Source organism: Chiroxiphia lanceolata, chromosome 1 (genome assembly GCF_009829145.1).
Source record: "Chiroxiphia lanceolata isolate bChiLan1 chromosome 1, bChiLan1.pri, whole genome shotgun sequence".
Classification (NCBI taxonomy): Eukaryota; Metazoa; Chordata; class Aves; order Passeriformes; family Pipridae; genus Chiroxiphia; species Chiroxiphia lanceolata.
This window is the reverse complement of record NC_045637.1, coordinates 11,402,928-11,428,848: the sequence shown is the minus strand read 5'-3', so window position 1 is coordinate 11,428,848 and position 25,921 is coordinate 11,402,928. Positions and strand designations below refer to the sequence as shown.

At 42.5% G+C, this 25,921-nt stretch overlaps 1 protein-coding gene across 3 annotated transcripts; it reads right to left on the bottom strand.

Moving 5' to 3' along the window:
- Positions 1-18,636: 18,636 nt before the first annotated feature.
- LRATD2 (LRAT domain containing 2) lies at positions 18,637-25,655 on the bottom strand. Of its 3 annotated transcripts, none has more exons than XM_032704124.1 (2): positions 25,555-25,655; positions 18,637-24,772 (listed from the first exon to the last, which is right to left on the bottom strand). In XM_032704124.1, the coding sequence occupies exon 2, from the start codon at positions 24,765-24,767 to the stop codon at positions 23,868-23,870; it is 900 nt and encodes a 299-aa protein (XP_032560015.1). In that variant the 5' UTR covers positions 24,768-24,772; positions 25,555-25,655; the 3' UTR covers positions 18,637-23,867. The 3 variants fall into 3 exon arrangements, with proteins under 3 accessions (XP_032560015.1, XP_032560023.1, XP_032560007.1); XM_032704132.1 differs by lacking the exon at positions 25,555-25,655 and adding an exon at positions 25,237-25,273; XM_032704116.1 differs by lacking the exon at positions 25,555-25,655 and adding an exon at positions 24,978-25,141.
- Between the last annotated feature and the right edge of the window lie 266 nt (positions 25,656-25,921).

Below are 25,921 nucleotides of genomic sequence, written 5' to 3'. Positions count from 1 at the left end.
TAATTTAAGTAGGTTTGGCATGATAGGAGTGAGGCAGGCAGAGAACTGCTGCTTGTGACTTTGCCCCCTTGTTAAATCTGTAGTGAGGTGCCTGAGGGGAAAAATCTCCAGTGCTGAGAAGTGCATGGAATCCTGTCTGTGATGAGGATAATCTCAACCCAAATCAAATTTTAATTAATCTTCCCCATGTCACTGCAAAATTTTATGATACTCCATTGGTATGAACCCTACTTAGCATTTGCACAGGCAGACTCTCTCTCCCTAGTTATTACATCCACCACAGTACATTTTCATAACTTTTAATATTTACCTTCCATTTCCAGAAAACCTTCATTCTGGATCAGATTATGAATTTGTACCTTTGTAATTCTCACAGAGGTGGAGGGTCTTGAGTTGCTCTGCTCATGAACTTTCCAGGCTTAGGGAGTGGAAAAGGCCTGTAAATTGTTTTCTTTCTTTTCCACTGGGTTTAATGTTGTTTTCCTGAGGACACCATTAGGAGATACAGTATGATTTTGGCTCTTCTGTTGTGATAGGATGAATACTAATGCACAGACAGCATCCACTTGGGCAGGAACAAGCCCGTATCTATAGACACCTGGTTCAGCTTGGTGCTGTTGATACAAATGTTTACTGGTGAGAGAAACCAGCTCCTTTAGAGTCTTCATTAGAACTAATTAGTTCCACCACTGCTTTGTTGGTTGCGGTTGCTTTTATTTACAATATAGGGTACATTGACCCCTCTGCTTTTCCTCCTCCTCCTCAAAAAAAAATTTTTCCCTTTCCTTTGTTATCTGAAGGTACAGATCACCCTCAAGGCAGATGCTAGTTATTATCTACCACTTATGGTCCTGCTCTTGACCTCGATGTGATACTTATAGATAATTCACACCTACAAGTTTTCATAAAATGAACTCTTGCACTAGAGACAGAAAAACTCAGGGCACGACTCATGATCTTCAGGCTGGTTTTATTTTTTGCTTTGTTTATTGAGTCACTCTGTGTGTCCCTGCATTCTGACTACTGCTTCTGGCACTGCTGATCAAATATCTTTTGGTCAAGTTCTGTTTCCCTTTGTCACATAAAACCTTTGAAGTCTTTCATCACTAATACTGTACAACTGCACTGAAGCATGGTCTCCATGACATTTCTAAGTACTTGTTTATTTTGTTTTTTCGCTGTGGTATTAATCTCCTTCCTCGTTCTATTTGAGATATCCACAATGCTGCCTAGCTTTGGGCATACAGTGCTCTGCTGAGAACTTTTACAGCTCTTGTAGACAGACACATGGTCCCTGGTTTCTGAGATTGCAACAAGGCACTTCATAGGGTGTTAACATTTACTGCCATAGATAGTGAGAAAATTGCTTTCTGTTTATCTTTATCTATAATCTTATTTGTGAGAAATAGTGGCTCAACTTTTTTAACCTTCTGAACTTCCGTGCTCTCAGACAGCTGCTATGTTTTGCTGTCTTTCTTTTTTATAATCAACCTGTTTATGAAGTGTTATCTTCTGTTCTCAAACAGAATTTCATTCCTCAAATTACTGTGACTGAATGCAAAATAGATAATATTTAACCTCTGCCTGTATGAATAACAGAGTATTCGTCTATCACTGGTCACAGTGAGTGCTGGATATGCTACATGAGCATTTCTTTTACACAATGGATCCAGTTTGAGGAATGTGAAATATCTTTTATTTTCTTTTCACTCTGAACTTCTGCTTTGGCTCATGGTATGTGGGTAAGTAAATCATCTTCATAGATTGAATGATGGAAATACCAGTAAAATGAAAAAAAAAAAAAAAGAAAGGCATCGCTGTTCATATATAGAATTTAAAGTAGGCTAGACTTAGGCTAATTGTTTTTAGTGTCCAGCATTTTTTACCCTGTTTTTGCCATTCTGTCTGTTTATTTAGTTATACCTAAAAGGTTAACTAATGCTGCACCATGCTATTGTGGCTTGTGTATATCATAGTATATCACAGACCAGATGCTCTACAGATGTAAATCTACAGAACATTATTGGTTTATTAATCAATATATCAACTGGAGATCTGTCACACATCTTTTATGTATGTAGAAGTACACTCATACATAAAAGAACTATAGATAACCCTACATATCCTATATATCTATGGTCATTGAGTTGTCAAGTTCATGATACTTGACAAGGAGAGTTGATAGATGAGGTTTGAGTGTCCTGATGATTTTGCGGAACAGTATTTTTATTTTACAACTGACAGCACAGAGCAACAAATTCTGCAAAGACTCTGCTCCAGACAAAGTTCAATCCTGACAAGGAATATGTGAATATATCATATTATGTGTGTGTACGCACACAAATATGTCTTTAGAGTGATGTGCATATGCATACATGTGTGCTATGCAATATATACATAATATAAATTAGAGTATCAGCTTCCCCTACAGCAGAACTGGAAACATGAACAGGAGCAGAAAAATGTGTGAAAACAGCTGTCTCCAAAGAATTCCTTGCCTCTCCTGACTGCAGGTTGCCAGTGTTTCCTAGAGACTGTGCACGCTACAAGGTTGTGCATTATTAAAGAGGAAGGCACATAAATCCCTTATGACGATTCAACACAAATGTGCTCTTTAAAGAGACAGGTTGATGATGTTTATGCTTGAACATGTTATAAAACTGCACGTGTTGAAATCTGGCATTTTTCTGTGCCAGCAGAGTACATGCACTGAACAGTCATGTGATGCCTCAAAAACATCTGTGGCAAGATACCTCATTCAATTTCATCCTTTACCTTGCCAGGGTTCTTGGAATGCATTTCCTGATGAACACAACGTGCTCTTCAGCTTCCTCCTGAAACCGTCAGAGCTCTACCAGATACTCCACTGCCCATATTTACTGGAGGATATCAGCGAATGTAGAATTCATGACAAAATGTACTATAATATTCCTAATTATCCACATAAAGGAAATAGAGACTTCGTCTATTAGGAGTCTTTAGCATTTCCTATATGCAAGAACATTCATGGTACCTCCCACGTGGCATATGGAGGTGGAGGAGGTGACATTGGGGCACCAGATTTAAAGATGCTCAGCACAGCATGCTCCGCACAGCCTGTTACAGATGCAGCTCTAGTTTAGCAGCCCTCTTCTATGGTGCTGTTTGACCTGCTGTTGAGAAAATTGCATAGCCATTGTGAGGCTGCCAGAACCCAAACTTTACCTTCAGGGCTGAGAAGTCTCTTGGCTTCCAGGATCTGTTTGCGGCTACTGTCATTGCTTGTCTTGTGTGGGTGCAGCTACAAAGGTGTTTTCTCCCTGGCAGTTACCAAGACAGTGGTTCCGCTGACTAATCAGTGAGTTTCTGTAAATGTTTTTTTTTGTACATTTTTTGCTTGGAGATCAAGCCAAGCAGAATGACAGCCCTTGATCTGCTCTCTGTTCAACATGAGGGAGGCAAATTAACACAGAGGTGGGTGGAAGAATCAAGAACTGAAGTCTAAATCAAGAGGAAAGGCAGGTTTTGAGATGGGCTGATAAGTGATACAGCAGGTTATGAGCAGCTAGGGAAGGAGGATGAAGCAGCACAAGAAAGGCCATCTCAGAACGGTTGGTGAGTGCTCACTTTTTTTTTTTTTTTGTTAGTTATGACCTCCCCTCTCTGCTGCCTTGCTAGGACATCTTAGGACAGACATGCAGTTCACTATCATCTCCACTACTAGATTTGATGTAACAAAGTCACTGAGCACCTCTGCATGTCATATCCTGTTTGTGTGCTGGACTAAATATCTCCATGCTTCCTAGAAACTGATTCACCCTCAAGGGGAGAAGAAAAAAAGTTCATCAACCCTGCAAAGCTATTAATGGGCTACAGAAATAAATATCAATAGAGTGAAAGTGGGTAAAGTTTGGACAAACTGAAATACTACAGCAATGTTTGAAACATTAACAAAGACAGAGGGAAACACGTGAAACTAGCTTTATGGAGTGAGAGAGTTAACAGAAGTAACTCACTAGTGGCACAGAGATAAGCCATTTAGACTGTCAGCACATGATATATTCACCAAGCCATCTTAGCTTAGATATGCTCAGTAAACATTTACCATCACAGAGATTTACCATCTCTGCAGATTGTTTTGGCTATTTTTTCAGCACCTCCTGATTTCAGAGGAGTTACAGAGAATAATCTACTGCAATCTCTGGCCTGGCTGTTTATACTGCAGCTAGAGGTCAGCTTTTTGCCTGAACAGAATCCGCATCAAGCTAAATGGCTCTTTTTTTTTTTTCCCCCCTCGGGCATCAAAGCTTTGTCATGATGAGACAACCTGAGTTGAAAGTTCATATTGAGGACAATGACATAATGAGCAACATACAAGCATGAAAAATAAGTTATATCTATTGATTTACCAAGACTAAAACCCCGTTTTTTTATGGACACTGGAAGTAACCAGCTCCACTCAGTAGTAATGGTGATGGATCTTCAAACATTCAACCATAGCTATTAGAGTGTAAATATAAATGTACACACCAGGGTGAAATTTGTTGTAGTGTCTATAGATTTCCACAGCAGATGTAGGCTTACCCTGCAGTAAGGGCAAGCAAATAATTAATAACCTAGAGCTATCTCCTTCTGGTAGACTATTAGAAGAATGACGAGAACTGCAACTACTATTAGTGGAAGTAGTATCTGCCCATATTCCAATATTTACTCCTTGTTCTTTATGTGACTCTTCAAATGGAGGATTGGACATAATCTCTGAGGCCCAGCAGTCTCATTCATATGGAAAGATGAGGGAGTTAATTTTGGTCAGTGATGCTGTGGCTTTGTTGTATTCTGCCTCTCTATTACAGTCACCCAGTGACAGCAGTGCATGCAGAGCTGCTTAAAAATCACTGTCTGCCACATGAAATCTAGGGACTATGGTCGGGATTGGGAGCTGCCACTTCAGGGATATATGTATCACCTAAATTCTGTGCTTTCCTTTAGCCAAACTGCTTTGGATTTTTAACTAGTAAATGAGGGAAGACAGCAATTGCTCTCATGTAGTATTAACCAATCTTATTGGGATAACGTTGTGCAGCTACAGAGCCTTTTACTCAAGACTCTCAGCCATCACAATTTAAGGAATTCCCTTAAATCCCGAGAGCTGCATTAGGTAATTGGAGAAGTATTTGCAGTAAGATAAGCCCGGCACTCTTGATACTCATGGTATTTCTTATGTAGGTAAGGACTGCTGAGGCAGAGTTTACCTGCTTATCTCTGGTTATATTTATTAATCTTAAAAGATGGTGAAACTCAATGATAACAGTCACACTATCATAACAATATTGTTACTACGAAGTAAAATGTTTTGTGTTTATCTGATTGAGACAGAGTAGCTCCAGCCCAAGCTTTTCTGTAACTGGAGCAGGATATATATTTACTTTATACCATGTATTGCAGTGACCTCCAAATGAGAGTCACAATATTGTTCTCCTGCATGTGGGAAGCCAAGTCTTCTTCCCTGAGCACTGCACAGGGTGCATGTGGCTCAATAATGCTCATGCATTTTACATTGGTATCAGCAGACTTTTGTTTCCCAACTGCGCTAAAAAGAGAACTGAATGCAACCACCTCTGTGTCGGAGGGAACTGATGTGCCAGGGCACAGCCCAGGATGGAAGGAAGGGATTTGTCTTGTCTAAGAGCACTGCAGCAGAAAACCCCATGCAAAATGGTCCCACAAGCACATGCAGGGAGACCCAAATGCTGATCAAGGGAGGCTCTGACAAGTCCCTCAGCTGGTCTGTGGAGAGCCAGGTCTTGGGTACTGTGCTAATTTACATGAGCTGAAGATATGACTACATATCTCCCAGGTATGATATTTAGTTTGCTGAACCATGTGTTAACTCTTTAACTACCAGCTTCTATTTAAAGCCATATAAATATTATTCTGCATTTATCCAATGTAAGTGTGGGTGAGGGTCCTGGGTTCAGAGTGTATCTTGCAGAGGACTGTTAGCACGTGCACACAAAAATATGTGTGTAACCTATATGCTCCCACAGACATAGAGTGTATACACATATAATTCTTTCCGTGTGTGTGTATGTGTTCCTGTGTGCCTGTGTATACATGTATATTTACTGAGAGAAAAAGAAAAAGATTGAGTACATATGAGAAAATAATTCAGTTCTCCTAAGATCTGAAATACCCTCTGGATGCATTTGCCTCTCTTTGCTAAGAACAGAGAAAACCTAGGGAGACTGAAAAAAGGCTATTTTTAGTAATAAATTTCCTATCTTGTGCTACTAATACTGAGGTAATTTATTACACTGAAAGGTGTTTGGAAAGTAATTAACTTGGCTTTTAATTCTGATTGTTTGCTTTGTTGTTTCTTCCACTGTCGGTAACAAAAATGAACTGTGGACTTTCACCTTTATTACCAATCAGTGCCCAATCACTTTCATGTTTGCATTCTCAGACAGGTACACAGTGGTCTGTGCAAGAATACAGACATTTCTTCTGAACTCAACAACTCTTTTTGTTAGTAGAAAAAACTGAATAAATAAAAATGCAGGGAACCTTTGTGCATTGTAAAACAATATCTTTTATACTATCTCTGTTGCTCACAATTCAAACTACTCTAGTTCAATTCTGCCTTTAAAACCTGTTGTTTAACACACTGCTGGTCTTAATCTGGGGGTGGAGATGGTAGTCTGAGGTCCGTGCAGAACACTTCATACTTCCTGCACTGAAATGCTTCTTAGGACTGTGACTCAGGGCCGCAAGGCTGAGTCAAACAAGTGAATTCACACCACCCAAACCTCCTTTCAGCTCCAGCCAGTCCAGACTTGTTTTTGTACACTTTGGCAAAACCCAAATGCAGAAGACGTCACAGTGATGCTGAGTACACAACAGAGCACCTTCTATATCTTATTTCTACTTCACTAATTGTTAACATTTTAACCTCTTAATTTAAAGCCTGCATGTGACATGACTGCTTCTTCAAGAAGGAGGAACATTTCCTCAGTTCTGCCATCAGGTGTTGTTATTTAATAGAGGAAAATTGTATTGGTAAAAGATTGGCTAAAATGGCAGTGCCTACCTGTTGATAAATCTATTGCAGCAGTATGTCCTTAAAAGAACAGGAAAACATAATTGCATTTAGTGACTATTTGATACATGCCCCTTTTCCCTGGTCTTATGGCAGAATCTCTCAGGGCTACCAACAGCCACAAGAGATCAGTGCAAGAGGCTGAAGAAAGAACTTAACTCTCTGCTCCTTATTCATAGCACTCAGTTTGTTATTCAGAACCTGGTATGTTTGAGAAAATACCTATCGATGATTGTTTCAATTTTATGGAGTTTTAGCCAAGTAAATTGTGTTAAATTTTATAACTGTTAATGTTTAACTGAGAAAGTCCAATTTCTCCTGAATCTGAGTGCTGAAACTGCTTCTTGATCTCACATCAACTTTCTGTGCATGAATGGTGCAATGCTGCTGACATTATCCACAGTGACACTTCCATGCAGCCACGGACCTGCTGTGGAGGACAGGCCTGACACTTCCTCAAACCAAAATTTTATTTCTATGCACAGGTGTCTGCACCTTATTAGCTCCCAAGTCCACTTTCCAATTCATAGATGAGCCTTCTGGTAGAAACTGGAAAGAAGAAAATCTTAATTTCAAGATTGCACTGGATTTAGTTCACATCACTGTGGGATCTTTGACTCAAAGCGATGAAATAGTGGGCGCTGCTATCAATAAATAATTGTATCTTCCAAATGCCCTTTCCTTGTAGTAGTAGCTTCCATTTGGCTTTTTTTAAAAGACACCACCTGTCTTTGGTTATACTGTATTTCTGTTTCTCCATCAGAGATACTGAAGTGTATGTTAGTGCCTGAATGGAAATCCCTCTCAGCATTATTTGAAAAATGCTCTGTTTGTTAACTAAACCCTTTGTACTAGTTATTACAGAGTCTAAAATGATAACAGACTTTTGAAAATTTATCTAAAGAAAAAATGGCTGCTTGAGATCAAAGTCCAGAGTGCAAGCTTCATTCATTTTGTTTTATATACCAGGAATAATGACTCATATTCTCTGTCTCTGTTTCTTTTCATGTACTGCAGTAGCATGCTTCATTTGCAGCCAAAAGAGGACAAAGACTAATGAATGGCAAATTAAATTCTTGAAATTCAGCGTCATAATCCTTTCCTCAAATTTGCAAAACATTTTTGCTAACACAACACTTAAAAATCTACAATATATATTTTGGCCCATTTGTAGGTGGGTTTCTTTATTAAATCACAAAACCCAAACTGCAATATCCTATAATAATAGTCCTAAGAGTGGCAGTAAATTGGCAGGAAATTACTGTAATTTCCCTTTTTGAAAAAAAAAAAGCAAACAAGCAAAACCATCCACAAATTCAAAACAGGTTTGAGTGAAAATACTGAAACTCCTTTTTTTTTTCTCCATTCAAGACCTCTGTTTCCTATGCTAATATTATACACCACTTATTTGCATTATACTTCTTGTTTTTCAGAAGCTACACAATATTATAGCTTAAAAATATGAACTAAAAGTTTTGTATAAATTTATGAAATTCTCTCTAGAATTACATTCCATAATGTAATGTAATCAATCACCCTATTTTCATCTTTCAAAACAACATTCGAGTTTGCCACATTAGTCTATAGGAAATATATAGGACATCAGCAGAGCTGTCAGGCTGTTGGGACCATGTTTCTTCAGCCTGCTTCCTTATACTTTAAATGTTCACATTGCTTTAACCTTCATGATTCTCCAAAAGTGCACCAGGGATTTGAAACTTGTCACACACTCCTCAATCACATATTGTCAACACGGTGAGGTCTTTGCCTTTCTGGTTACCAAGCCAGTGGAAGAGGAAAAAGAATGAGGAGTGGGTGAGTAAGCCTTCTGCTCAGATTTGAATAACAGGGAAGGGGAAAATGCGTTGCCTTGGGAAGAGTTAATCCTGACTAGCCTAGCCTAGCATGACTAGCTGCGTCATGGTAACTTCCCTTGCAGGACTGAAAAGTTTGACACTGCTGTTTGTTTAGGGCTGTGTCCAAAAGCACAGTCGCACCCTGTCAGGAGCTGGAAGCGTGGACAGCTTTCCCTTGGTGCCAGTTCTTTGTGCAGTCCCACGGGACCTACAGGGAGAAAAATCCCCTGGTGAGGCAGAGCTGGAGCAACAGTAAACACTGAGATGAGGTTTTATCACTTAATTGCTCATGTTCAGACTCTTGATTTAGGAGCATTTTTTCAGGTGTAGGCTTACAAAGAAGCAGTAACTTCCGCAGAGTGTCAGAGTGTTCTTTCAAGTGCACTTCCCTCTCTAACAGCCTTATGAATTTCCCGTCAGCTTGGTGCTTACTTAGCTCTGAAATTTGTTTTTCGCTGCAGCAAAGTGGAAAAATTAAATTTGTCAAAAATTAAGCCCTTCCAGGCCTATCCACATTTTTAAGTAAGACCTCTATACTACAAAGCCATGGCTCTGCTGTTGCAGTTTATCTTTATGTGCATGTTTCAGTGTTTGCAGAGCTGAATTCTGTGTCTACAAGTGGCCTGTTTTTCAAAGGCATGCTGTGAAGACAAAGGCTGAAACTCAAATCACTTCACAGCGGTCTGCAAGTCTGCCTCTCTCTTCAGAAGCTGTAAATGTGTCTAAGCAAAAAGCAACAGTTCTCCCATCGGTAAATAATGGGCTTGGGTGAAATAGCTTGAATATCTGAAAAAGCCTCTTGTTTAAAACAGAGAAGGAAATTCTGGTTCTGGGCATTAGCCTGGAATACTTTGGGGTTGGATTAGTATGCAGGAAGTAAAGAAATGAAAAGGCAAAGGGTGGCTTAAAAATGTCATTGCACAAACATGCATACATATTCGCTCAGGCCCTGCCTGGTAGTTCAGTAATGCGGGAGGCAACGATAATGATACAATTTCATAGCTCCTCTAATCCCAGAGGGTGCACAAAATGCTTGACAAACTGATATTCTGTATGAGCAATAGGCTGGGCCTTTCCTTCTCATCTGTAGAGGAGTGGAAAAGATTACAGTACAAATATAACAAAATCTGGTAGCTCAAAAGCAAGGGGAAGCAATACATGTTCCATTCAATGAGCACATTGAAATTTTTAAATAAAAAAATTTTCTTAATAAAGAAATTCAGATGACTTTATGCTTACGTAGCAGACAAGCTAGAATTGTTCCATTTTGGTTTTCAGGAAGCAGAGTGATAATAGGAGATCACCTAGAAGGCACATAGGCCATTTGTGCACATAAATCTCTGATTCAGAAGAGAATATGGAGGTCTCTGATCTCATTACATATCGGAGTGAGAAAGATCCAGCCCTGGCGAACTTCATTTATGAACCTTGTTGTCAAGTTCTAATTTTTCCCCTACTGCGGTCTTTGCTTGTTGCAGTTTGCTTATTATTTTATGTTATTAAATGACACCATGTAAGAGTCATGTAAAAATTTTCCTGAGTATTGAGTCACCATGTGTGAGTGGTAGGTTTTATTTGTGTGGGAAGTTGAGGTCTAGCAAACTAGACGTTGTTTCTGGTTGAAACAACAAGCTATCTTTGAGGGTTTCTTGTTTGGTTGGTTGGATTAATTCTGAGAGAAGTCTGTCCTTTTTCATAGATAAGGAACCCTATCAGACCAGGTGTATCATTTGCCTGCCTAGCGTCAGGCTCACAAAGTACTCTATTGCAACAAAAATTACCGAATTCAGTGAGCTTCTGGATTTGTATTAGAAAAATCTTAATTCTTAATGCAATGTAAAGTTACATGCTACTAGGTCAAAAGTAGTGTTCGTAAACTTAATACATTGAGATACATCAGCTACTTAACAAAATATTATTTAATAGGACATCAAAAGCTTGCAGAGAACTTCTCTCAACGCCTCACCATCTCTGGAACAAAGCAGTCCAAAAGGCTAAGAAAGAACATCTTGTGCTTTGAAGATCTTGACACAGACGACACAGCCACTTTGTAATCTGTTGTTTTTCTGTGGCATATTTATGCAAGTATCTTCAAGAGGTGTTTATAATCTCAATGACAATTTCTTGTGAGAAAAAGAAAAGAACTCTGAAAGTCTGTTGAAGAAATATGAAGCAGCAGCTAACGAGCACCAATATTTTACACAGGAAGAGTGCAGGGGTGGGATGCTGGCACAGATTCCCATGCCCAAGGAATGGTATTTGTGCTGAGGAACCCACAAGACTTTGAGGCTGAGAGTGCCCATCTGAGCAGTGAGCAACATTGGTGCCTGTGCTGGGTAGTGATTCCTCATCTAGCTCTCTCCCAAACGGAGACCTGAAATCCCAGATAGAACACACATACAACAGCACAGATCATCAGTCACTTAGTCTCCTACCTCTCAGAAATCAGGCTAAAAATATTCATCATGGGACCACCTGTGACAGCTGCAATGTCATTGACTATTCAAGGTCTATCAGATGGCAAAGGACAGATGCTGTTGGCATCTGCAGCATGCACAGACTGTTCATCAATGTTATGAATTTATATATTTCCTACAGGTTCTGCTACAACTTATATTTCATGTTAAATGGCTCAGAGAAGGAAGTACATTCACTAAAGAAATTGCAGTCTCCTATACCTCAGAAAGTTCAGTCCCAGAGGAAATATCCTATTTTGATGTGGTTCAAGAAGGTGGTAGGGAAAAGAGTAGAAGATTTATAGCAAGACCAGCTTGACTCAGAAGGGGGGCTCTGTGCTGTGAATTCAAGACTCATTTGGGTGAAAAAGCCCTAGAGAACAGCAAGGAAATATTCTTGGTCTACAGGTAGAAGTTGTTAAAGGTGCATAGAGTGAGACATTCTGATAATCTCTGTATTATTTGAAGAATGATTCTTTTTATAATGCTTTTATTCCCACAACAATGCTACTGTTCCAACAGCTTTGTCAGAGCTACTGAGTGGTGAGTTAACCTTGCTGTTGCCCTGAGAGAAGTGGAAGCTGCTGAGCTAAAGCAAAGACAGTGGATAGACCTTTTCAAGCTGCAGAAACCATCAGCTCAGCAGAGAGGAAGTGACTGAAAAAGGAGGCTGAGGGAGACCTAATAATGATTCCCTAAGGAAAATTGCTGGTCAGAGAAATTACATAATGAATATAGGAAAAGTCATAATTGAACAGAGAGTAGAGGATTTATTTTAATTCAGTACCTGGGAGCACCTTGCATGGGAAATAAAGGCATACTTTCCCTATCCAAGTAGACCCCTTGAGAAAGGTGGCCAGGGCCACCTTCCAGCCCCAGCTCTTCATTCTTCATTATGGTACATTATGGGACAACTGGAACATTAAGTATGTTACAGTCATTATGCTAGTCACAGCTATGGTCTGCAAATGTGACTGCATGGAATATCTGGTTTCTAATGCGGGCTATGAAGGAATGTCCCTTTTTACCATGGTCAGGAAGGAGCTGATGGGCTCATAGAGACTTCAGAAAACCTCAGCCTTTCAGTTAGCAAGAAGCCCAGTGCTCTCATGTACTCAATTTATTACAAGGGGAATGCCATGCAATCTTGCATGGAGCTGCCGTCTGATTTTTTTTTTAAATCACTCTTTTCTCTGCTGCAGTTCACCAGTGATCAGCTACACACAATACATCCCTGATCAACTCTCAATGAAATTTTTTTGTTTGTTTATTTTTTTTTTCCATTGGGCTTTAGATTTAGCTTGTGAGAGGCCAGTTAATAGAGTAATGTACTTTAAAATGAAACATGATTACTAGCAACTATTTTTCTCCATTGAAATTACCAGGTAAATTCATTTAGTTCTTTGTCCTTTAATCAAAGTAGTAAAGCATTTCAGCAATCTGTAAATCTGGCCATATAGAGTTACAAAACAGGGAAAATTCACAATAGTGTCATTTTTCTTTGAAATTCCTTTTTCTCAGTGAAAGATATTTGAGCAAACCTGTCACAATACACACTGCTGTACAATGTTGTATAAATTAACTGATGTTCTTGTTAAGAATTCTTGCCACAGGTTTTGCAGCAGAGGGTAAGGGCAGAGCAGAATCCCGTTGAAAAGCATTGGGACTGGTTGTTAAAAAATCACTGCTCCTTTTTAAAGCCTCAACTTGAGTCTTTACTAGGCTGCACCATGAGACACATACATGCTGTGTTATATTAAAATTTTTAATTAGAAATATGAGTTATGCTTTGCATAATAACAGGAAATCACCATAAAATAATGTATACTCTGATGGTCTCAGACTATCACAGCAGTCATGCGTAAGTTCAAATCCTTTTCAGTGGGACATTGATTAATTCATTCTTTGATGAATCTAGGCCCAGGCATTCAGCAACTTCTTCCCTTTCTCAGCATGGGATTAGTTATGTGGAGCCAGAAATGGCCTTTGTATGTTTAGACTTTGGGAGCACATTCAGCTGGAATCTAGCCTCACACCTAGGGTTAGACCTCTGCAATAATGCAACTCCGCTAGCTCCAGCTCTGAACAAAGACAAGCAGGGCTATGGAGTTATGTTACTCCCTACAAGTTGAGGAATCAGCTTTCCATGTGGCATTATCCTCCCAAACCCTTTCCCACAGGAATAGCACAATGTAAGTTAAGCTTCTGCCTTTGCCATTATTTTGCTTTAGTGGCTCAGTTCCAACACACAGCCATGTACCACCTCATTATTTATATCCTGCTAGCATCTTATTTAGTACCCTAGATTCTATCACAAATGTATTGGGATAACTGGATAAGAGACTCGTTATAATTACAGCTCCTCTGCAGGGGTCAGCACCTCCTCCCCATGAATATGATAAGGTACTCCAAGTGCCACCTCACCTACAAGTGGTACTTTTCACTGCAGTCACTTCCCATGGGCTACAAGCTGCTATTGAATTTCTGACGTAATATTTAATAACTTAATTTAAGATTTAACGGCTTTCCTTCCTGTGCTTTGTATTATAATCAATTCATGTGATGGGAACTCATTGGACTTGGGGATCTGAAATGCATCTGGACATGCAAAGGCTGTAACTAGGTAAACCTGAGTTAGGACCTACTGAAGGTGGGAAAATGCAGAGTTGTGCATGGAAAGAATAAACTATTTTATACTTAGGGATAATCAGAAACTACTTTTTTAATAGCTGAGTATGTCTTTTAATCATATTTGTAGTCTGTAGTAATAATAACGGTAAACCCACCAAAAGTCTGGTCCCCTGACATTTAAGGTGGAATCCTTGACATCCTGGGCCAAGAAGACCTGGCCAAACACCTCCAAACATCATCTGTGTGCATGCACATGAGCTGTGACCACTTCTACCTCTTGAAAACATAGCTCAAACATATACTACAGAGACCCTTGGAGTCTGACATTGAACAGTCCACCATGGGACTTGTCTTCCTCACTTACTTAGAGGTGTGCTGCTGTGTGTATTTCATGGAAAAGTTAAGGACTGTCACTGCCATTCAAAATCCTGAACTTTTGGAATAACTGAAATCTTGGTGTCCCACTTCTCCAGAGAACACTGTAACTGCAAGACTTCTACCTACTTGAAGGTGGAGGTTTCTTGTTCCCTGCTGGTAGTGCTCTTCTGCTTTGACACAATCCAGAGAATATAAATGGATCTGGCCCTAAGCACTGGTTAGAGCATTTGCTCAAGTTTAGTGTTCAAGACTGGATTACTCAGAGCAGAGGTTTGAAACCACGTTCTAGGCAAACTGCTGACTGAGTGCCCATTATCTGCAAGTCTGGGCGTGGGTATCTCATTTCTTCAGCCTGCAGTGAGAGCTGCAGAGCCCAGCTCCAGGAGACTGGTTGTAGCACAGAACACCATGGTAGGTGTACACACAAGTCTGCCCCACCACTGAACGTTTCTCTCTTCTGCACATCCCTTTCAAAGGTGCCTTGCTTTCGTGAGGAACAAGAGCACAGAAAACACAAAGAAGACAACACCTTTGCCACAGTAACACCTTTAGGTGTCAAGGATATAATTCTCATTGTGTATGCAGTGCTGAGGTTCCCAGCAAAGCACCTTTTCCCCATTGGATGTGACCAACAGCTCTAATGAAAGCTTTGTAAAGAAGATTACTGCTGTCAGCTGCCTTCTATGGGGGCTGGACGAGTTGTGCACAGACCTGTTCTCCACAGAGGCAATTTACATAAGCACTGCACACATTTCTCTGTGTGCTGTCAGGGTGCCTCGATCCTTTCCTCTCTGGAGGCTCATCTTTCTCTGTACAGTTTCTGTGGTGAGCCAGGTACACTTATGTACCTGTTTTGCTCAATTAAACTTTTTTCATGGATGTGAGTCATCTATTTTATGGTCCAGAACATCCTCATTTCATTTCCTCTGCCCTCTGGTGATTGAGTTAATTAATACTTTGTAAACACCTTGAGACCTCATCGCACTAACTACTGTACAAAGAGCAGGCCTTGTCCCAGAACGATTCTTCTGAATAGGACAGGATGGAAGAAGCTCAGGAGCAAGGAAAAAGTAGAGAGCATAGACTTTTATATTATCCTCAATTCTTAACAGTCCCAGTCAATTTCTTCTAATTAACTTGATGAAAGCAACAAATTCTGGTTCTGACACAGACTGACCACAGTTCTCAGTGACCCAGAGTGAGCCAAATAAGCCTCATTGACCGTGACATGAGTTTCTAGCAAGCTCCAAACTCTTCCAACACACTCTGCTAGATCTTCCTGACCAAAGGGTGTTTTGAGTCCTTCATTTCCATTGGACTCTGGATCAGGTGTTAGGGAGAGATCTATATGGTGGCCAGCCCTAGCACACAACCAGCAGTGTGTTGTGGCTGACAGGTGCACTTACTTGCCCAGAAGGGGCCAGAAACTCCACTGTGAGCAACAGCCCTGGAGAGACCCGGTTAGAACAGAGACACCCCTGTAGCCCAGGGAAGTGCCTTTACTGGGGCAAGGAGATGGGGAAGGAGGGAGGAGTGGCCTGGAGGGGCTGGGAGGGACCCACCACAGTGCCATCCCCACCCCTGTGCCCCTCCGTGTCGGGGGGGGAGAGAGGAAAGCTTTGTTTTAATTTTTGTTTTTCTTTCTCACCATTCAAATCTATTTTAATTGATAATAGATATAATTTTCCCCAATACATGTCTCTTTTGCCTGTGACAGTCATGGGTTACTGATCTCCCAGTCTTTACCTTGACCCACGAGCTTTTCCACGTTCTTCTCTCACTCAGTAGGAGTGAAAGAGCAACTGGTGGGTTGAGCCCTCAGCTGAGGTTGACTCACCACCGAGGACTCAGCTCTGCAGTCTCGGGCTGCAGTGGGTTCCCGGGGCTCCTTTTCTGCAGGTCTGCACTGGTGAAGCATCCATTGGAACAGGTAAAGGAGCTGCAGCAGGAAGTCAGCAGACTATGGAGCATCACAGATGATAAGAAGGTTGACTGGATGCTCTCCTGGATACAATGGGAGTCTGACCTTCCAGCTGTACTGAAGGAGGGACAGGGAGAATCTCTGCTTATTGGATTGGAAAATAGAGAATGGTCCATTCCTATGTGCAAGAATTCAAGCAGATGATCAAGGAGTCCTTGACAAAACTCAAACACAAAAAACTCTGACAAAAAAGTGGTGGAAGGTTGCTTGGAGAAATCCTCAGTCTCCATCTTTGGAGTTATGGAAAATCTGACTGGATGCAGCCCTTAATAACCTGCTTTAGCTGCATGTGCCTTGAGCAAGGGGAGGTAGATTAGATTCTCTCCAGAGATCCCTCCCACACCTATGGATTTTCCACGGTTCACAAGTCTGCTGTGCCCTGTCCCCTTCCTCTCCACTCTAGTCCTTGGGTACCTTACTCTTGGCTACAAGAACACTCTTACTGCCTCCTGCCACAGTGCAGAGCTCTTAGGAAGAGTATAAGGCAACCACTCTTTCAAACTGAAACTTAGGTCATCTTCCTTTGCAAGGATAAGAGGTGGTAGTGGTGGGCAGTCCTAGAGATCTGGGCATGGTTTCAGGATGGAGGAAGACTGAAAATTGATTTTCACTTCTGCCTGGGGATGATGGGGATTCAAACTTCCTATCACTTCCAGATTTTCATGGGGTGAGGACTTTCATGAATGCTGTATTGGAAGTCATCCACAGTGTATTAAAGATGGAACTGAAGAAAAATCCTCTCTGCAGAAGTCCTGTAGCTCAGAGCAACCAGTCAGGAGTGCAGAGAGCTCATCACGGTCCACTTCCCTGTACACTCATTTTACACTATCCTATTTCTAGCTCAGGTGTGTTCTGAAATACAAGAGCAGTGAAAATGTCCTTTTCAAGATGCTCCTTTTTGGTATCTAATGTCACATACATTCTGGAAGCAGTCACTGGGATGTGAGCCAGGATCCTACTTGCTGGATATCCCTCTCTGTGGGCACAGGCTGTGAAAGAACTCATGGGCTTCTTTACTTTATGTACTTGGAGAAACTTCAGGGTGAGAAAAAGGCCCAGAACCTCAAGATTACAAAAACACTATGCTAACTAACTAAACACACACACACACACACAAATCAAGCTTCAGCGTTCAGCAGCCTCCAGTGCCAGGTGACAGCTGAGCAGAGATTTTCAAATAATGATTCAGTCACCCAGTTCACATTTTTGGTTCTTCATGTTTTCAAATCTAACATCACACACCTGAAAATTCAGGTGCTCTCACAGTCACATTGAGGACAGCTGGGTGCCTCATGCATCTTGTTCTAAGTCACCTAAGTCCATGCCAGAGCTACAAATCTGATGTTATGGTAGAGTCACACCTGCAGCCCTGAGCCTTAAGAGCTGCTGTCTCCAATAAAAAATTTGTCTCACACTGTCACACCTAAGAAACAGCTGTCAAGAACAGCTGCAAACCACAGAAGAGTGAAGATCTCCACCCATACTTTCATCAGAAGTCTCATCTTATTACAACTAGATTTCCTCAGGATGGTTTCACTCAAAGAATTCTTACTTGAGCTGACTCTGTTTTTGTGCAAGATTCAAATAGCCCTTTCTGGTCAGGATCTCAGGGAGAAGTACAGTTTGTTGGTTCTGTCACTGTTTTTGCCATTGTGAACATGCACATAGCAGAAAGCTTTGATGAAGTAAGAATGGTTACACTACGGATGTAACATCTTAATGGCGTTGTCATCTTGAGTAAGAAACACCTCTACATCTGGTATGGGTAGAACACAGATCCCACAAAATCCATGGATCTGCCACGAGACAAAACATCACACAAACTGAACAGTTTTACAGATTTTCCCCAAAACTCCCCTTGAGTTCTGATGTTCTCTCATTTCTCCCTCTAACAGACACTACATCTGTTCCTTAAGCAGTTGCTGGCAGACAAGACAAGCCTGGGTGCCAGCTAATACTATATGATCTGCTGCTGAATTCATTTTCCACTTAAAAATTTAATTATGGGCCAGATCCTCACTGGATTTAATGCAGCTATCACCTATTAAGCATCTCATGGTCTGGCCTTGTATAGAGATTATTCTTCCTCTCTCTTTGTAGCAAGAACATAACCAAAGAGTTAGATTTTCATCTAACATGTGAAGGCAGTGAAAATATTGATTGTTCTGTGTTTGATGCATCCATCATGAGAAATTATGAGTTTTCCAAAAAGCTGGAGAAAAACATGCCATTCAAAAAAACAAAGAAAAGAAAGAAAGGTTGTAAAAGATACTATAAATCTTTTATTTCTTTTGAGTTACTATGCAATGCCCTTCATTTTGAAGGAAATGGTACAATCAATGATGTGTACTTCTTTCTCAGGAAAAGAAGATATTTGCACTAACAATTCAACATTTACTGACAGAGAAAATGCTCACGGTGGAAAAAATCATATTTGTGATTACACTTGTTATTGTGGATGATTTCATGAAGTGTTACAATATCAGGAATTCCAAGTGTGCATTTAAAGAAAGCTTCTAATTCAATATTAATCCAAAGGAACCATCTAAACCACTGGTGTTTGAAATCACCCTGATTTCTTCCCATTCACAGTTTAAAAAAAGTCTAAACTGAAAGTCTAAGCCCATGATAAAATTCTCCTGGCCTTATCACTTCGCACTGATTTATAAGAGTAGTCAACACATATTCAATTAACAGTAGATTTCTTACAAATAGAAACTGCTGTTGGAAACAATGTATTTCCTACCTCTACTTAGTTACTAGTCTCTGATCTGTCATACAAAATTAAAATTTTGCTTTAAAAAATATTTGTTCCTACATGGCTGTTAGCTTTACAGTTGGTTTTGTTAATTGCCAGAGAAGCAGAGGTGGGAAACCATTCAACAACACACTTCACGTACCCAAGGACAGACCTTTGGTAACGCTTAGCCAAAGGAGAAGAGAAACAGAAAACCACCATTACATTCAAAATCTGAAACAGATTCATCACAATATTACCTACGTTAGTACTGAGTGGAATAATGAATTCAAATGAACAAAACTTAAGGAGTTTGTCTAGGGTTTCATTTATACAAAGCAATTTAAAGTTTGCTTCCATAGTCTAGGGTCCTTCAGTCTGAAGAAAGTATTTTTCCAAGTATGAAAATACAGTTTTTGAATTAGCTTTTGCAAATTTTCCCTGCCTACCCTACAATTGCCTACTATATTGGCCAGGTGAGATCTAGAGAGTTGCTGTAATCAAGATTTTGCATTCACACAGAATCAGGGATAACAAAATAGTCTTCAGTTTATGTCCTTGTTCACTGCCATGGAAGGTGAATGTCTAAATTGTGTTTTAAAAATTACTTGATCAAGGGATAATTGTAGGTTTTACTACAAAGGCTTTTCCAAGACATTATTTGCATGAAACATACCAATACTCCAGGGAAATAAGACTGCTCATCTACATTTCCTAGCTGTAGCTACATTTACACATCTGGGGCTCAGCCTTGCCAGCCTTCACACGTGCATACTGATATTCACAGCAGTAGGTATGCCCAAATGAGTAAATTCATATAGATGATTAAGTGTTTGCACAATCAAAGGGCTCTTAAAACAAATTATGTTAACTTTAAATGTTAAAAACGCAAGGGAAAGTTCAAGCATGACAAGACAAAGATACCAGAGAGCAGTCTGCAGCAGATCATCAGCTTAGCTTACAACTGCTGTGTAACACACCTCTCACCAAATCAGTGCAGCCCCTGGAATTCCAGGGGAAACTGAGGCCAAAGTTTGGGCTGGATTCCATGACCTTTGTTTGGACAAGAGGCCCTTTGAGGAACAGTTTTCACTGCACTGCTTGTTCTCCCCTATTGATTATGCAACCTCAGATCCTCCATACTCCCACTAGAGACCTCAGATTGAAACTCCAGACCCTCATTCACTAAGAAATGTAAATATACATTTAAAGCATGTGAATAGTCTTACTGATTCTCAAGTGGCTGAAAGTAGGGTCTAGTCAAAACTTTAAACTTCAGTAAAGGCTTAGGACCTTTGCTGAACTGCACGTTCTGTGGAAGGATCACACCTGCATTCCTTTATGTTAAAGCAGCAGCTGCAGTGAACAGTATTTTTATCTATTCTTTCCCCCTCTTTTGTGATCTACACAAGAATCCTGAAGTAGACACATACACAAAAGAGTCAGTTTTTCTGGGATGTCTTTTTCTTTAAAGCTCCAGAATTCACAGCCCAATCTGCAGACAGTAACTGAGCAAAGTGCAGCAAAGACAAGAAACCAAGCCGTTGTGACGTGCTACCACAACAATTCCTGTTCTCACATCCAGCTCATTAGAGGTCCACGGCTTTAAAACCAGACTGCTTAGGAATGTGTGCAGTGGTGTTTAGTAGCACCTATTAAATAACACTGCCTAATCAACAGGTAGGGGAAAAGGAACTGCCTGTTAAAGATTCAACAGCTGCATCTTTATCTGCTGGAATAAGAAATCCCTATATGGAGGTAGCCCTCTTCCAGACAAAATTTAAAAAGTGACAAGCTTCCCTTCCTCTTCTACTTTTACACATAATGGAATGCCAGGAGACAGTAAGTCCCCAAACATAGTTTGTAGAGAAATTTAAAAATTCCAGATATCTATGTTTTAAATATCAAACACCTATATCCCAGGTGTCAGAGGAGCATATGGGTTTTATAACACAGTAGAATTCATGCCAGACTCTGCTTTGCTATGAGGCAAGTTCTCCCTTCACTCTCTGTCCTAACAAAGCAATTCAAGCTCTGGAATTCTTTGCTAAGGCCCTGTGCCTGTGAGGGAATTTATCCTTAAAGGCGTGACCAGTACAGAGAAGCACCAAGATCAACACAAGACAAGATTTCAGTTGCCCAAAGAAGCTTTGCTCTCCATTCCCAAGCAGATTTGGTCCCGTTCTTATTAAAACAAAAAAGTGGAAATAAAGAATTGAAAACACAGCCAGATTACACAGAATATCTCAGAAGGAGAGAAATGGTTAAGTGTCATAGTTCTGATGTTTCAGACACAAGGGAAAAATATTTTCACAACTTGTTTACTGTTTAGTACCCTGTAGATACATAATATTTGACATTTATAGCAGTTTCTATACTTTATGATCTAGAATATACTTTAGATCACAAATGAAAAATAAACCCATTCAGAGGACTGGAAAATAATGTGCATAACAACTTACTTTCAAATGCAAGGTTATGAAGGGTTTTTTTAAAATTTCAAAAATATCTGTAAGAAAATATTATTTTACATAGCTATATTACACAGTGAAATAAACTTTGTTATGTACAAGGTTTCAGTATGAAAGAAACCACAGCCAGACATTTATTCATGGTCTAGATAATCTGTTGTCTCATGTCAGTCAGTAGTACAACAGAGACTCTCCTTCACTCCTTTTCAGACTATTTCAGTGATCATTTCAGCTTTCAGTAGTTACTAGTAGTTGTATAAAACCTGTGTGCAGATATCCACATATTAACCTTATCACAGTTAGATATGGGTAGTTTTTATGCTATCAAATCAAGGTTGCACATCTGTTTGACAACCACAGTAACCTGAGTATAACTCAATTGCATATTGGTGAAAAAAACCCAACACTTAGTGTAGGCACCTGAGCTATAGCATTTTAAGGAAGCTTGGTGTTAAACTATCCTTTGGATTTGGGTGTTTCACAGGGCAAAGTGAGGGCATGCGAGTCATTAATGGAACAGTATATGATGTATTTGCATAACCCTGAAAATTATTTTTCCTCTGAAGTGAGGATGAAGTAGTCTCTCACAGCTTTTTTCTAGTTTGTGTCTTTTAGACAGAAAACATGATACCACAATCTACTTGGCTCATATTAGCAAAGTTGCTTTTTATAGACACAACTAATCAAAAGCTGGTATCTACCTATTCTTAAACGACAAACTTTGCTCCCTTCTCAGGGGTGGAAAGGACACAGAGTACTTTGCTATTTGTGGTATAACTGTAAACAACTGCAAGGAAGACCATATTAACTATGCTTCAAGTTTACATCACACTGTTAGCTTCCATTATTTAAATGAACTCAAGCTTATCTTCAAGTTCACATCATCATCTTGTGCTTTAAGGGGAAGGAATTTTGCTTTAGAGACTGCCTCCAAATCAGTGCTTGCTCACACAATCCAGATCCCAGGACAAAGATCTGACAGTACTGCCTGTGTGGGAGAGCAGTTCAACAGCTGAAAACAAGTTCAGGGAGCATTCATGGCAAGTGGCACTGCACTCCCCCTCCCAAGGGACTTGCACAACTTTGGAGGCATGTCCTTTCCTTTTCTCTAATGCTATAGCTCAGCTGCATACCATAAAAATTAGCAAAAAAGGAAACATGAAATTCTTAATGAAGAGGAAACTTCTTTGCAGTAAGGAAAGAAAAAAAGGAACACTCAAAACCCCCTGCCTGTGATATCTTCCAGCATGTGCTCCCTTCCATCACTTTCCATCACAGCTGTGTTTATGGTGATGTAGAACCTGTGACATGCTCACAGCCAGGAGCACCCAGCCAAGAGGTCACCCTCTCGAGGGACAGCTTACTCAAGACACTCTTACACACAAGCAATCTGTTTCTACTGCCTCGATCTGTACCACAGGCATGATCAGGAGCTCTGCCATTTGCTTTAGGAGAAGCCAGGCAGCCTGTAATGAGCACTGGCATAGTTCAGTATCTGTCTGTAGGAGTCGCAGCACACACCAGTGTGCAGACTCCTTAACTGGGGTGGCAAAGTTTCTCATCCCCTAGGATCCATCACCGATAAAAACATCTTTCTGTCCCCAAAGCCACATGCTGATAGCAAAGGAAAAGGTCCCCCTGCCCACCTGCAAGTTCCTATAACTTAGGAAGGCACCGGCACATCAAACCCATTTCTTCAAAATTAGTGGAGCTTTCTGCCTTACACCTTCTGGGGGACTGGCTACTAATCCACAAAATCTTGCTCCAGGCAAGCAGGCAAGCGTGTTACAATACCAACAGAAGCCACAGCTGAAAAGAAACAGTAGCAGAGAAGGGAAAACAATATCCTCATGCTTAGAGCTACATGGTCATGTCCTGAAAATTGTTGGCTCCTTCTTAATAGTATTAAATACTATTAACTTCTGCTGATAAGTAGACGTCAAAGGCATTTAGCATCTTGTAAGGTCAAGCCTACTAGCAGATGGTTGAGGAAAAGGCTATGTGTGAACACAGCGGAGAGGAAGGGAAAGAAGTAGGAGAGGAGAGGGGTAGAATTGCCCTGAGTTTTATCCTCTACAAAAAAGTCAGGGGTTTTATCATCAAGCACTGAAGGAGTTAAGCACTAAAGCACAGACTCTTAATCAGCTTTCCCCCTTCCTTTCACATGTGATTGGAATGAAGCTGCACCGAAGCAGCCCAAAGGGCTTATAACAGCTCAATTTCGAAGCCTTCAGTTTTAATCCCCATCACCCAGGCTAAGCAGTATGGTGGTGCTGAGGCTGCTATTCCACAGCAGTCTGAGCACCTGGATGATGATGACGGTCTTCCTCCTCCTCTTCCTCCTCCTCTGCAGCCTGCAGGTGGCTGGAGAGCTCCTGGATCACAGCAGCCCTACCGATCTGGTCATTTCTCCTCTTCTCCATAATCAGATCCTCCAGGCTCTGAAATTCCAGCGTGTGGCTGCGCTTGTCACCCAGCCGGATCTGCAATCGGTAGGGCTGCTTGCCTATGCGCAGCTCCCCGCCGATTTTAAACTCTCGCTTGCCGTACCGGCACCAGGCAGCAAAACATTCAGAGTTTCTCCAGCTCAAGTCCCGATCCTTGCAACCCACCTGCTCCAAGGCATTGCGCACCACCACGGCTGGGCTGAGGGGTTTGTAGCGGTACAGCTGGTTGGCAATGCGGCCCCGTCTGCCCTGGCTGGCGTCGGTGAGGAAGCTGTTCACCACCTCCAGCCGATGTAGGTGCACAACTTGAAAATCCCCGACATAGACCACCCAGTGCGGATACTGCGCTTGGCACACAAACTCCACCAGGTCACCTGGCTTGCACCTATTCAGCAGGTTCTCCGGGGTGTAGGTGCTCAGATGCCCCCCACCTCCTTCATCACCCTCCTCTGGCTGCATGTCCTCCTCTGAAAAGCTCTTCTGGTAAATACACTCATCCCGGTAATACACTGAGCACTCCACCTCGTGCAGCTGGGGATCGTAGGGCTGCTGGGCAGGGTGCTCACCCCCCAGGTCATGCACTGAATCCTGCTGCTGCTCCAGCTCATCATCGTCGTTCGAAAAAATATAGGAGACCCCGATCCTAGGCCCTTCATCTCTGTCCATACCTGTCGGGTCGGCCGTGGGAACTTCCTTGTAGTTGAGATGGGTCAGCTTCTCCACCTGGTTCCCCATGCCCGCTGCAAAGACAGACACACGGCGGGGCCATGAAGGCAGCGCGGGGTGAGCGGCTCCCAGAGGAGCAGGGGTGACATAAGCGCGGCTCCCCCCTCAGCCGGCACCCCGACTCTCCCCGCTCAGCGCAGTCCCTGCCAGAGCCGCCGGGGCTGGGAGAGCCCCTCGGGGCCGGGGGGGGAGGAGGAACGGGACACAGCACTTCCCTACCTGCACGGAGGAAGGCGCGGCGGCACCACCACCTGTTAGGCGGCAGCGAGGAGGAGAGAGGCGCAGGAGCCGCCGGGGAGCGGGGCAGGCACCGAGCCACCTGTTAGAGGGGGGCCGCGAGCGCCGGGGAGGCCGGAAGGTCCGAGCTGGGGACGGCCGAGGTGCGCACCTGCCCCGCCGCCCAGGTGAGCCGGGCCGGGCCGCCGGCCAGGGGCGCCTCCCCCCGCCCTCTCCCGGCTCCGGGCGGCCGCGAACTTACCCGGCGGGCCCGGCTGTGCGGCGCCGGGAGCGGCTCTAGGGCGAGCGGGCGGCGGGGCGGTGGCGCGGCTGGATCGCGATCATGGCCCCGGCCCGGCGCGGTCCGCGCTCCCCGCGCAGCGGCAGCGCCCGAGCGCCGCGCCGCCGGCTCCGCGGCTGGGCATGAGCTCCGGAGGGGCACGGCCGAGGGGAGGCAGGGAGGCTGGATCCGCTGCGGACGCCCCGGCAAGCACTCAGCCCCCAGCATTTAAAGAGGCAGCTCTTTTTTTTTTCTTTTTTTTTTTCCTCCCCCCCTCCTTCTCCTCCCTCCGCCCCGCACCTTTTCTCTCTCTTCGCTCCTACATGCCAAGCGCTTTGCTCCTCGCCGAGGCCGCTGGCGGGCGGGGGGCGGGCGCGGGGCTCCGGGGGCAGCTCTGCGCGGCTCCGGGCAGCGGCAGCGGGTGTGCAACGCGCTCACACCGAACTCGCACACGCGCGGCCCCTTTAAGGGAGCGGTGCCATGAGCAGCCCAGCCCGCCAGTGTGTTCGGTGGGAGTCACCGGGAGTCGGAGTTTGCCCGGGACGGCACCGGGAGGCGATGCGGAGCCTCGGTGGGAACCACCGTGCTGCCCTGCGGGGGAAGCGGCCGCTCCGCGCAGCCCCCGCGGGAGCGCCGGGAGGTGCCTCCCTGGGGCCGCGCACAGCGA